The sequence below is a fragment of the Solanum lycopersicum genome, chromosome 1 (assembly GCF_036512215.1).
Source record: "Solanum lycopersicum chromosome 1, SLM_r2.1".
Classification (NCBI taxonomy): Eukaryota; Viridiplantae; Streptophyta; class Magnoliopsida; order Solanales; family Solanaceae; genus Solanum; species Solanum lycopersicum.
In genome coordinates, this window is record NC_090800.1 from 90996650 (window position 1) to 91011900 (window position 15251).

Here is a 15251-nt window from a genome sequence, read left to right on the forward strand (position 1 = left end):
CATTAACAATATGTCAGCGTCATGTCATAAATAATCTTTATTAATTTGTTTTTTTTTTGGTAACTATATTTTACTCTAACTAATTTCTAATTAATTATTTTAATTGTGTAAGAATTATATCTTCTTCATCACTAATTTCACCTATTTTCAATTCCCATTTCATCGAAAAATCATATCTGAACTCACATTTACTATTTTGTCGCCCAATACCAAATATCACCACCACCATTATCAATATCGATTTTTTCTTCTTCACCACCCTAATTATCTCTATTAATGTTTATCACTCGTTATCCATCACCATCAAATCCATAAAGTTGTTATGACCACCAAATACAAAAATTGATTAACAATCAAAAATTCTTTAATAAAGTCAAATAAATGAAAAAGATAGAAACAATCGATCAAAATTTTTCTAGATAAAATAAAATTATTCACTAACAAATCTACGAGAATTAACCTAATTGTGATTCAAAAGAATTTGTGCTTTCAGATTGTGATTAAAAAAATAAAAAGTGTGATGAAAATGAAAAAAAAAAAAGGAGGAAGTGGACAATAGTTAAGGTTTGAATTGACACGTCTATTTTTTTATTTTCAATTTTTTTTTTGTCACATCAGTTATAGGAGGTTAGAAAAATTCACTTTTCAATATAATAGGTGTGTAATAGATCACTATGATAGTTTAAGTGCGTAACTAATTTTTCGAGAGTTTAAAGGGAGATTTATACTTTTTCCCTTTATGAGTATAATAAAAATGCAGACAATACACTATCAATATGTATGCTATATGTATATTAAGTATATATAAAATATACGTAATTTATATATTTTATAAACTGGTTCATTGAAGTGTTTGGGACCGCATTTTTTCCTAATCCATATGGTAGTACTTGTTAATTGTAATATGCATATATAATTTGACAAACATGATGGATTGAGAGATTAGGTATCTTGTTCCAATATAATCCTTTATCTTATCGAAAAAATTAGTGAAAATAAAAGTTAGGTTAAGAAGGCATTATCATCACTCATGGATATGATTTATCTCATACTTAATGATCATGGATTAATACAACAAAAGGACAAAAATAGGATTATCCAAATTTTCAAAAGTTGTATGCACAAAATTAAATATTTGTAATACACATTCCTCTAACGTAATTACACCGCAAGAAAATTCATTTTTTGTCTATATTTGTAAAATTAGGTCTTAAGCATAACTTACACCTCAAAAGCTAATTCAAATGAAAGAGAATTGCCCAAGCTTTATAATAGTTCACTCATCTCATTAACCACTGATGTGAGACTTTTATCATTCTTTAACAATAATTTATCAACTTTTTGAATCTGAAAATTAATAATTTTTTTATCGACAAAATTATCAACTCGTAAAATCCTAGCAGCTCAATCAATTAACAATTTAAACTTTGAGAGACGGTTGGTAAGGTACTGATCCGTTGATTCTCCGCCCCGTAAATCCTTCCCCCATTTCCCCCTATCGTACCCCTAATTTTAATTTTATTTTTTAAAAAAAATAAAGTTAGCCTTTACCTTATTTTATGTTCCAACATTAATTGCCTGAGTTGGGAAACCATTTTAGACAGTAGACCTGCAAATTCTGAAATTTTTCTTTATTATTTCATAATTAAAATTCCCATTGAATTTGCAGACAATTAAGACCCGGAAAAAAGGCTAAAATAATTATATTATCTGAGAAAAGGACTGGTGAACTTTCTAATATGAAAAGCAAAACTGATAATAATAAAAATATTAAGAGTCCTAAAAGTATGGCAAGAGTATCTAAGGATAATTTAAGTGTAATTAAATTATAGTATGTTCTGGTATAAAAAAAAAGAGTTTAATGATGCAATTGAAGTTATCGTGTCACTTCTTCATAGCTCGAGACAGAGGCCTTCACTTTCCATGGATGGGATCACGTTCATCACGAAGATATATATTATAGCCTGAAATATATATAATATATCATTCGTTCAAATTTATTTATTTGATTTTATCTTCAAAAAAATTAAAAAGATTAAGATAATCTTTTGAATCTTTTAGTATTAAATTAAAATATGTAGAATGTATCAATTTTTTTTAATTTCATACCTTAAACATGTCATACAGAAAGTTAAAAATAAAAAAATTATAAAAAAATATTATTCTTAAAATAGACTAAAAAGAAAAGTACGATAATTTCTTGTTTCACAAATTCTTCAAAAAAAAAAAGGAAAACTGTATTTCTTTGTAAAATAATTTCCAATTATTTATCGAGTAAACTTATTTCAACAAGTTGATAGGCGTTAAGTAATTCTCCATTTCCAGTCCTATGAGTGAGAGCTAAAAGAATATATGGTAAAATTGTTCTATTTATTTTTTTTAAAAAAAAGTAAAACTTATTTCTAAAATTCCTTTTTTTTATGGTTCGTCATTTATTGCTATGAGTTGGCAAACCATATTATATAGCAGACAGAATTAACTAATTTTTTTTTATCCATGAATTTCTGTCTCAAGTCAAGCAGGCCACTTTATACATCAGAAATTTAAGAGATGTCTCCATTTTCACAATTAGTCCACGAAATATATTAACTAGAGACAATTAAAAACTTGATTATTATTATAACCCATAAACAAAGTCAGAAAAAAGAGACTAAACTTTCTGTTAGACGAAAAGCCACAAAAATTAAAAATTGGATTCCTAAAAGTCTGGCAATAGTATCTAAGGCTAGACAGACTTTAAATTATATGTTACACTTATAAAATAAAGCTCAATAATGCAACTAAAATACGTATTAAAAACTGATGGGGACCTTCCACTTTCCGTGGAGGGGTCATGTTCATCACAAACAGATAATATTTTAAAACATAGAGCAAACTAATCCCTCCCATTTTCATTTTATTACAACAAATAAAGAATTTTATGGTAATTATTAAACGATAATATTATAATTATCGTTATTATAATTAGCGACAGTAAACACTTGGTATAAATGTCTCTTTTAATTTTATTGTAGTGTTTGTATGTAATTGTATTTATTTCCACATATTTTTATACCATCAAGTTGAGTTGCATGCATGTATAACATATTTTAGAAAGCATAGTTTTTAATAACCTGAAAAAGAAGTAACTTGTTATGACAAGTCAATTAAATTAGTCTACGCAACTTAAAAATACCTTGGAATATACATTAAATATTTTTAAATAATAAAAGATTTATAATTTTTAATAATCTCTATATTTATACATCTTTTTTCAAATATTATAAAGTCAGAAGTCACATAAAAAAATTATAGATGTATATATATAGAGATCCTCTTTAATATGGAACAAATCTAGAAGAGTTGCATGTTCATCTATACCTAGTACTTGTATAATGCTTTAGGCAAAAATGACTAAAGTTACCATGAATTGTAGATACGAATTTATAACCTAACGTTTTGATATTAATAAATTTAAACATTAACTCGTAAAATCTAAATCTTAATTGTATTTTTAAAAAAAAGACATAGATGAGCTGAACTTGGAAGAAAGAAACAGTTCATTTAACAAGCATGGATACATCATTTTCACAGGTTAACTGAGCCATAACGTACAAACCTAATTCTGCTGAACGTCCTCGTCTAGTTACAATCTAATCACAAAAGTAAGACAAGAAAATAAAATTAAAAAAAGAAAGACAAAAAAAAAAGTTTTAGGGAATCACATCCTTCATTGACTCTCCTCTACTGATGCATGTGTAATTAATAAACACTTCTCCTCCTCTTCAACGACGTCGTTCAGGTGTCCATTGAGGTAAGGATGGGCTAAAGTGTCTTGACATTACTCTTGAGTCAAGAAGTTCCAAAATAGGTGCAAAGTTCACACATCTAGGCACCTTATATTGGTTAATTGAAGCACCTCTTGAAATTGCATAATCCATTAATTCTTCAAATGTACCATTTTTCACCACTCGAATTTCCAATGGACCAATTGAGTTACAAGCAACTCGCCCTTGTCGATAAACTGTGTTGAGTGACTCTTCCATCGCTAAACAACATTGGTTCAATACTTCATCGCTAGGAGAATTGTTCAAATCCTTCATTAATAACTCCCAATATATCACGTAATGTCCTGGAATTGTCTTTGTATCTGCATAACTAGTGTACTCAACCACGCTGGTGTTGAATTCCCTGAGTAATTTCGAAGCATTCTCTACGGCTCCCTGTAACTCAGCTTCATCAGTTTTGTCAGAGTCAATGCTCAATAGAACATTTTTTCTCCGGACAAAATGGAACTGCGGGGCTGAGTTGTGAAACCCGGTGACTCGGAGGATGTCTCCGACTCTGTAACGGTATAAACCGGCGTATGTTGTGATGACGAGCTCGTACTCTTTTCCAACTTCAACATCGACAAGGTCAACGAGATTGGTAGGTGAGGAAGTTGTTGTTGTTGATGTAGGGTCATGGGGTAAAAATTCAAAATAACCCATGTTTGGCATGATGGTGTACGAAACTTCCGAGGGCTTACACATGGGATTTAAATTAAGCCCAAAGTAACACTCGGAAGCTGCGTACATAGTGCATGCTTTTGGTAATCCACCACTGTAATAATCAAGGGTAGGAATGTACTGAGCCATAGCACCCGTAACGATAACGTCAAGGTACTTTGTCTTAGGCCAAATCCTCGTGATAATTCCTTCCCAATTTTCTTTACAACATTCATTTGCAACAAAATCAGCTAGCTCTGGATTCGGTTTAATGATTTTACCCATCCGCTCGCAAACAGAAGGGTTGGTAATTTGTGGGTTCAGAGTTCCAGTTCGAATGTCATGAGCAAGTTCCTCCCAGTGGAGCTGCAAGAATCGAATGGCTCGGACAAGGCCCGAGGCAAAAACAGCACCGAGGCGAAGAACTTGCTCGCGCTCATAGAGACCGCAGAGCATTTGAGTGTACATGCTCTGGAAAGAGTCGGAACAAAGGATTGTTTCATTTGGGCTTGTGTAAACATTGTACGGGTCATGAGGTCTGCTTTTGAAATGTTCACTTTTGTAATAGCTTGTCAAAACGGGTCGGGCCAATAGCCCACCTGGAGTTTTCGTCTCGGATTTGATAAACAAGAAGTATAGTCCTTTGCCTTTGTCTAATCCAGGCACGTATCTGTCACGTAAATGAAGTTTCGTAAGAAATATGCTTTATGTTACCCGAATAATTCGGATACCAGAAAGGTAACGTAACTCAAAGTTGCTTTTGCATTTATTATACTTACAGGTTCATAACTGGCATAAGAAGACTGTAAAGTAGCTGGCGACGATCTAACTCTTCTTTAATTGTTGGCATCAGTTTCCTTTCACCAGCTGACGTTCCAGAGCTGTTAATTAACAAATAAAAAAACACATATCAAAATAATTAATAATAATGTCACATAAATTAAATCGAACAAATAGAATAATATACTCTACGAACATAGCGTGTTTGCTTACCTAGTGAGGAATTCAGAGATGGGATGAGCGGATAATATAGGAGAACGATCGCCGTTAGCGATCCGTTGAATCTCCGGTTGAAGATCTTCATAAGTTACGACCGGAATAATGGATTTAAAGGTTTCACGGTCAGTAACGCCGTCCAATTTAAAGCGTTTGAGGTATTCAGTTTGGGAGTTTCGAGTTAATATCTCATCCAATACTCTTTGTTGAACAGCATCAGCATTTCTAGTCATCTCTTCGATGAATTGAAGTGCTTTTGCATCTTTCTCACAAGCAGGAGGACCCAACGGAGATGATAAAACCGAATCAACAGCCATATTTCAAAGCTGATAAAAGTAAGAAGGTAATTTTTACCAAAAGATTATATGATAATTAACTGTTGAGACTTTGAGAGAAGAGAAAGAGATTTTTTTTTTTGTTTGTAAAATTAGAAGATGTGTGGAGGATGGAGTAAGAGGGGTGTTTAAATAGGGGGAAGAGAGGGGGGAAGATGACACGTCACGTGCCATGTAAACAGTGGGACCCATAAGGGCGGCAAAGACAAAAAGAAGGTTGGAAGGAAGTCGACGCGCGGGGGCCGTGGACAATTTTGTAATATCAAAATGTTGAGTGAAGAGGGGACAAAGTGGAGGCCCAACCACGTCTACAAAGCCCTAATTTAGGGGTGCATTGTGGGCCCAGTAATGGCCACGTCAGCTTAGGGTTTGGAATTTGGACGGGGGGTGGTGCATCACCCAACCACGCGACTCGTTTCTGGTAAAATTGTTGGACCCCGATGGCGATAGCCCACAATAATTTTCATTTATTTACGTGTATATATAGTTGATATTAATTTGTTTCGTTTATATCATGTATTTACTGCTTTAGATTTACTAAGTAAATTCTGGTATTGCTAATGATTACCAGCATAAGAAATTACTGTGGTTCTTTTTGAAGTGTTTCATTTTAAAATAATATTTTTTTAAAAAAATAATTAGAAGTGTAAAATTTTACAAGTAAGGACCTTTGTCAATCATTAAGTATTATTTTTTGTTTGGCCCATAAGATAGAATTTTGTGAATGATTGAATAGGTTCATTGTTCTTAAACATTCTGATAAATTTATATATGTGGAAACAAAAGCTTTATCTGGTGAATTTTATTTTTATCTTTTTATTATGCAACCCCTACACCTACAAGCATGCTGCATGATCTATTAAGGGTTTTCGTTATAAGTTATATTATATAATATAAAATACGAAATTAATATCCTATACAAGAAAACAGACACTTAAATGCTGTGTTTTCCTGCGTGTATTATGCAAATATAACACAAGGTAGGAGAAAATGAGAAACAAAAAGTGTTGCTCTTTCTTAATACATATGACATGCATCATCCAAACTAAATGATGCATAGATAATAATATTTTAAGTTTCTCTAGAAAATAATACTAAAACAAAGATATTAAAAGAATATTGATATTGTTAGCTGAGAAGAGGATAATTATAATTAAGCTAATAATAAGTCATACTACATTTTATTGAACAATATCACAACAACATGCACCTCAAATAATCAAAAGAGCCATTCTCTATTAATTTCTCTAGTCATCATATATAATTTATTAATCATAAACGTTCAAACATACTCAAAAACATATCCTAACTATACTTTTATTTGGTCAATTTAATAACGAACGAATATTATATATCAAAAATTTAATTAAAAAAGGACAGTGCTATCACTAGCACTTAAGTTATGGCAAGTTATATCACCACTAGTAGTAGTGAAGTGCCATTAATTTCCCTAATCCCTGCATAAAGTGTCATTAGAGGCACTTACATATTAATACTTTGATTAATAATTAAACATAAACGAAGACTATAAATATATAATTTGTGGATATAAACATTGTAAGTTTTTATATATATACTACCATCAACTTATGTATTTTAACTTGTTGTATCATACGCGCCTTATTTTTTAAATTACTTGTTCCACTTCATATAAGAATAATTTATTGTAATTAATTCTTCAGTGATTTAATCAAACTTAAAGTTGTTTTACGTTGCTATCGAAATACAAAAGTTAAACTCATAATTTATGTGGCTTTTTTAGGTTGTATATATGGATGGCTAAAGTACACGATGAGCATTATGGCACCAATATAGGTTGTGGTGCACTGGTGAAAGTATTTCACTCTTAACCAGAGGTCTAAGGTTCGCTTCTTGAGTACGGAGAAAAATCAGTTGGGAGCGCATCCTCGTCGCCTAAGCTCTCTATATGTTACAACCTTATCCTCATTTTATACCAATAAAAAGACTATTTTCAAAAAATTCTCCACTATAATTAATAATCAAATTGTTAATGAGCTTAATTAACAGGTAACGTTCACACTGTACTGCATATATTTTCGTGGATTTGGACTGTGGAAGCAAAGTGATGGAATAGTAGTAGTAATTAATTAATATAATTGGAAAAATCACGTGGTGGGTAATTTCGTTTGCAGTTCGTGGAAGTTTCTTTTATTTCGAATCTCAGGATTATATTGTTGCACATTAATTTAATTTATTTATTTTATTAGTAAAAGAAAGCACTTGGAACATTCAGGCGGCGATATCAGTGTTACATTTATTAACTTAACAAATCATCAAAACTAGGTAGAGTGGAACTTATATTAAATTTTCATGTCGTTTTTAGTTATAATTAAAAGCTACTTGTAGTAATTAGGTAGAATTCAACTAAGTAATTAATAATTAAGTTAAAAAATAGTAACTGTCAACTTCATTTTAAAGGTGCCTCACTTTTCCAATCCTCATTTTGGCTTTGGTGGGACTGATCCTTGTTATGAAATTGTGTGTTATCTTTAATTATTTTGAGATAAGATCGAGACAGGAACGGATGGTTCAGAAAAACGTTTTTTAAATTTAATTTTTCTTTATTGAATATGTCATCTTCTTTTGTCAAGAAAATGATACTCCTATAATAAGAAAAGAAATACTAGTACTACTTTATAGTAAGTTGATATCAAATGATACTCCTATAAAATATACTACTTTATGGTGTATATTGTGTTGAAGGAAGCTGATGGAACGTTCCTTCAAACGTGTCGAGTTTGAGTTACACTAGTACTAGGCTACTAAATTTTAATTTATGTACAAATTTATATTTGGTACGACTAAAGCTGACATAATTGACTAGAATAAGGTGTAAATAATATATTTGTGTTGTATTAGGATTTCTAGTGTAGCTAGTATATGACTATTCTATGATTCCTAATATAGCTAGTACAGGACTCTTCTCATATATAAGGAATATGTAACTCAATCATTAAATCATCAATACAATCCTTGATTCTTCACACGTACATGAGAATTCTACGTATTGTATATGGTATATCACTGCAACATAAATAGTATTTAGTGGCTATAAATTTATATTAACAAAGAGCGATATAATTTTTATTGTTATTAATTAATTATCGTTAATAGATTTTAAAAGTATTAACAAAAAATATTAATTACTATTAATAATATATATTTAACGATAATTAATTTATTATTATTAATTAATTATCGCTTAAAATTTGTCTTTGGGATAGTATATTCTGATAAGTAAGAGAGACAATAATGGATTTTTCTGACTTGAGCTTGAAACTCGTTTTTTGTGGGTACAATGAATATGGATGGAGCTTAATTCAGAAGAATTCAAAGACATCCATTAATATTGCAAAAATTAGAAAAAGAATAGATTCTGCCTTATCCTCCCAAAAAACAAGTACTATTAATATTTAAGCATGTGTCATTCAAACAAATCTCCCTATAAAGTAATTTTATTTTTGAAAATAATATATTATATACTTTATGTGGACATCCACTATATCTATTTTTAACAATTATACTATACTATTAAGTATAAAAATACATTAATTGTTTCTTTATCTTGGTTTTAATTCAAAGATGAAGCTAACTGAATTTAAAGTTTATAAGTTTAGAATATGATTGAACCTAATTTAGATTATACAATAGCTACGCCACTATATCTAGATGTAAGAACCAGCCCACAGTTTCTAAATGAAGCACTAAGTTAAGAATAGTCTTTTAATTTGGTATAATTAGAAGTTATTGGCCACGTCTTTGGTTCCTTTTGACACCTTTTTAAAATTTCTTTTGTCGATAACTCACCAAATTAAAGATATATATTCTCATTAATTTTGTTCGAATTTCATGTAGTACCATCTCCACTTTTTGATATAGGGGGAATATGGATGTTCGTAGGCATATTTATTGTAATTCTTATTAATAGTATTAAAAATATATATCAATTTAATCCACACTAACATTACAAAAAGATTGCATGTCGTCTATGCAATATAATGAGGTACATTAGTAACGTTTTATTTTTCAAATTATTATATCAGATTTTCGTGTTGAAATCACTTTTGTAAATCAATTTAACCTATACTATAGTATAACAAATATTTATACAAATAAAGGATGACAAATCCTTATATATCAATTAAGAAATCAAATCACAAAAAGAATCATTTCCCTATAAACCTAGTAAGTAACTATTTATATATGTCATTGTGACATATAAATTTTAAATTTTAAATTTTTCTCCGATTGTCAATCGTTGAAAAACATAAAATCACTCTAAATATAGAGATAGATTAATAAGTTTATGTGTCATAAATATTCAGGCTGGCTAAATATTCTTACAATAATGCTGTTTCTTCTCTAAGTAGTAACATCGAAATCTTTAAATTAAGATCTAAAACGAACTCTATTTAGTGTTTACGTACGTGTTCAATAATGTTTTTCCAGTAAGGACATTTCGTACGTACAACTAAACACACGCTTAGCCAACTTATTAGATTCTGATTATCTTAATAATAAACTAATTAATTATTTTATGTTAAACTAATTTATGGTCAGCCATTATTAGGACATTTTGTACTTCCCCTCAATCCCCGGAAAGGTAGACACAATTTGCTTAATTGGAGTATTTGGTCTTGTTGGTATTATAACAAATAGGTTTAAGCTAATTTTCTAGCTTTTCATTATTTTAATCCCGCGTGTAAACTGCCTCATTAATACTAGCAACTATTATTACAAACAATTTAATTTAATAAGCAACTGTACAGATTCCTTTTTTTCTTCTTATGTTAAAAATCAAATAATGTTCCCAATGTGTTGACTAGCCCTAAGCCCCCCCTATAATGTTAATTAACTAAAACGTTAAACAAGATTAATAAAATAACCGCCCACAATAATGATGCCGGCCGGCTTACGAATTAAAATAGTGGCTGGTGAATTTATGAACTCTGAATTTAAATCTTGAATTTATCTGATATCTAATAAATGTCGAGTCGTGTTAATGCATACAATTTTTTTTTTTTTTTTTGCTTTTATACATATTGAGCTTGACCAAGAAGCATCTTTCATGCTTGATCTGGAACGACATTTGATGAAAGGTACTACTTCAGTGACATGTGATTATCTAAATATAATGGACATTGGTTAGGTTTTTGTTGATTAATTAATTAATAACTTATCGATAAAAAGAAGAGCATGAGGCATGAGCAGATACCTAATCCACACTTTTTGTAATAAAACAATCTCTACTATAATGGAATTTTGTTAGAGCATAAACAAATTAAAGAAAAGTCTTGATTAAACTATTTAACAATATTGTAATGATGATAGTTGCTGACATTTTGCATGGAGAGGATAATATTAACTGGATTAGTTTTTGCACTACATAAAAAAAACTTCTTAAATCAATATGATAGAATTAAAAGATAACAAAAACTGGAATACATCACATATATATAGTTTTTAACCAGTCTCACAAGGAAGTCTGACACTACGACATTATATTTGTGCCGTCTCACAAGTAAAGTCTGATATATAAAATGTATGCAGATTTATTTTTATTTGTTTCGCAAGAAAAACTTTTACTGCAACAAATATACGCAACATAGCCTCACAAGTGAAGTTTGAAAAAGATAAAAATATATATAGATTTATCCCAACCAATGAAGTGGTCCGATTTGACTACTTTATTATATTATCTTAATTCGTCACTTAAGTTTTTTTTTAATCGATAAGAGCCTATATTTTAAATTTTCTAACTTTCCCTGTCCCCTCTTATCTAAGCATAAAGTGAATAATTTAGGAAATGGGTTTGTTAAACTATAACTCCATCTAATTTCAAAGTAAACCATATACTAAGTTTTTTTATTTTATTTTATTGAAGATAAAAAGTTGTTGTAGAATTTGGTGGTCTTTCTTGTCTTAAGACAATAAAGTAAATGGAAAATAATAACGTTCCCCCAACATACACGTAAAAGTATTGTTTGTTCATTTGAAGCACTTCTTTAGTTATTTTTTAGAAAGACATTCGTACCAAATATACCTTATTCAATAGCCTTAATTAATAAATCAACGGATTTACTTATAGATTCGACATTATAAATATTCAATATTATATATCAATATACTTTAAGCAGCTATAACATTTGTAAGATTATTGATTTAATCTTTCACATATGTAAATGTCATTATTTATATTATTTTACGTATATAAGTCAAATATGAGTTTAACTTTGATCAACAGTCAAATTCAAAAAAGGGTGAATTAGAAAAAGAGGAATCTATTTTCGAGACCTTTTAGGGCATGTTTTCTTGGTTAGGTATTTATGGAAAAATGACTGTGAAGACCATGACTTATGGTTCCAAAAGCAACAATGGAACATGTCAAGTAGCATTGTGGGTTGTTCATGTATATGTAATTGGTATAAGGAACTTTAATTTGGCTTTGGTTCCTAACCAAACTTGAAGTTTATTAATTACGTGCACTTTATTTCACCATGTTCTTATCCGTCTGTTATAAAATTTGTCTTTAATATATGTTTTACTTGAGTCGATAGTCTATAAAAGATAATTTATTTATCTCCACAAAGTAGGAGTAAATTAAAATTGTCTATACACCGACTTTTTTCGAACTCCACTTATAAAATTATACTGAATTTGTTGGTTTTGTTGTTGTTGAACTTTATAATTTTGCTTTAGTTCCTAGACAAATTTGAAGTAGATTACTTACATGCGCTTTGTTTTTATCACGTCCCTATCGTTGTTGACTTGTTATAAATTTGTCCAGACCAAGTGATTATGATATTTTTATTTGTTTAGCAAATTGCGTCAATAGCTCGTTGTGTGTCGTCTAATTAACATATCCTTCCACTTGGTTAGGTATGAATGCTTTGTCACAAATTGTCATTTGTGATTTAATTAGTTAACATGCTTTAAGTTAATTTTTGCCTACACTCTTTGAACTTTCTAAAAAAAATGTATAATAGTTAGTTAAAATGTACAATAGTTAGTTAAAATGTAGTACACGCAAAAACACATACTACTTGATATTAGTGTCTAATTACTGATATTGTTCAACGATAAATTAAAGTGGTTAATCATGTCAAACTCTCATCGTTAACTTTTCGAAGACCTAATCATATGCATATGTCGAGAAAGTGGACACTATACACAACAAAATTGTAACAGTGAGCCAAGAAAATATGTCTTAATATTATAAGAAGAGTTTATAAAATTGAGGATTATCTAAAACTATAAAAAGACCAAACTAGTAATCATATAATCAACCAGTAAGACTGGTTTAATATCATGTTAAATATCTGATCGAATAATCGATATATAACATGTCTTAACATAATACGGGATCGACACTAATAAATACTATTATAATACATATGAGCTTGATATCAAATTATAAAAATAACTATTGAATGTATAATAGCTCGTCATCAAATTAGTTTGAACAAAAAAAATTCAAGAGATCCTTATTTGTTAGACTGAAAACTCATGCACAATTGTAATGATAGTAACTAGTTGTAGATAGGGGTGGACTTGGTATGGTATATCTTAAAATATTTTATCATATCAAAAAGTATTAATAACGTGATTGTGATATTATGATATATAATGTGGTATATGGTATATGTTATAGTTTTTGGTCTCTAATATGATATTTGATATTTATATATAATATATTAAAATATCGATTACCATACAAAATTATATTAACATACTAACAAACACCTAATGTTAGCATAATTTTAAATGTTCAGAAGTTATAATTTTGACTACTCTATTTTGATTGAAAAATAATTATTTGTACTTTATTTCACATACATACATATACATACATACATATATATATATAGAGAGAGAGATTTTTTCCTGTTAGTGTGATACAATGAAGATCTTTTGTTAATTGTCGAAGTCATAATACTCTGTTATATAAGTATATATTGGTCAAAGTTGAACAAATTTTGAGTATCATTTTACCATACTATAGAATATCGAAATCAAACCTGCCGATACTATATAATACCGAAATCAAACCATATTGAGTTAAACTGATATGACAATAATATATAATGTTTTAAAAAATCAAATATTAAAATTACGATAATATCAAAATTTTCTAATATCATAATGTACACGACGCCTAATTCACCTATAGCACCTAATTAGTTATATATCTGCTCTGTTTAACGATACTATTTCACCAAAAAAAAAAAAATGATTTTAACTCTATTCAACAACAAAAAGAAAATTTTAAAATAAATAACTATTAATTGACTAATTTTTTTTAAAAAAAATAGCTGTATACTAATTGAAACGCAGATAGCAACGGGAAAAGTATGAAGACTTAAATTATTGTGTTTAATACGACTGGATGAATAAGACCCAAAACGAAGTTGGTTGCAATAGTTAGGTCATGTGTTGACTAAACAACAAAAGTATCCAATTCCTTTTTGTTCATTTTTTTCAACACAAAAATCTCCACTTGACTGAATAATTCACATAACAAATTTTGAGACACAAAGAGTGTTGTGAATCATATCGATCTGGACTAAGAAAACAGATTGATAATGGCCAAATCAACCGACTAGGCCATCCAAATAGGTGCTAATTATTTTCTAACAATGCACCCATTACCGTCCTACAAGTAACATATGCATAATTTTTTGAACGTGATGTCAGAACAATTAAAATTTTGAATTTATACAAATATCTCGTTTTAGATTGTCAAGTTTAAATCATTTATTGTTATTTTTTATTACAAAAATTTCTCAATCAACAATGTCAATTAGAATCGATTTGAATTAATTTATTTTAAGTATTTTATAATTAAAACAAAATTTTATTTTTGTTTTTTACTAATATATGTGAAAGGAAGAATTGATAACAAGTTGTACGTGAAAAAACGTGGGAATTAATATAATGGGGAGGCAAATAGGAAGGTTCAAATAGGTAGGAATGGGTTGTTGTGGCATAAAATAATTAGTTTGGGGTAGATTTTGTTGTACTATCTTTTTTCCAAGTCAAAAGAGTGCACGTGAAGGATTACTCATCCATTTGCACAGTCTTCAAAAACTGCCGTCAAGGAAACATCCTCCCACTATCCTTCTTTTCACGTGTTTATATTTTCACCGACCGAAAGCGGCTCAAGTATATTAGTAGTCTAAAGTAAAAAATAAAATAGGACCTTAATCTTGAATTGATAATAACTTTACATATTAATTTTTTCCAGTTTTCAGTTGATATATTCACTTATTTTGAATTTTTTTTTCATGAGAATATAGTACGCTAATATGTCCAATTCTTCTGATAATTCCTTCATTTTTCATGCAAAATTACTTTTTTCTACATATAATATTCAATATTTGTTTCAAAATAATAACTTATAACCTATTAATTATTAAAATAGGACCCTTTAAAT

The 15251-nt window shown here is 29.4% G+C and overlaps 1 protein-coding gene across 1 annotated transcript; it reads right to left on the reverse strand.

The window, feature by feature from the left end:
• Positions 1-3470: 3470 nt before the first annotated feature.
• On the reverse strand, positions 3471-5900 carry GH3.2 (indole-3-acetic acid-amido synthetase GH3.2). Its single transcript, NM_001321687.1, has 3 exons — positions 5460-5900; positions 5246-5347; positions 3471-5136 (listed from the first exon to the last, which is right to left on the reverse strand). The coding sequence occupies exons 1-3, from the start codon at positions 5777-5779 to the stop codon at positions 3765-3767; spliced, it is 1794 nt and encodes a 597-aa protein (NP_001308616.1). The 5' UTR covers positions 5780-5900; the 3' UTR covers positions 3471-3764.
• Positions 5901-15251: the final 9351 nt, after the last annotated feature.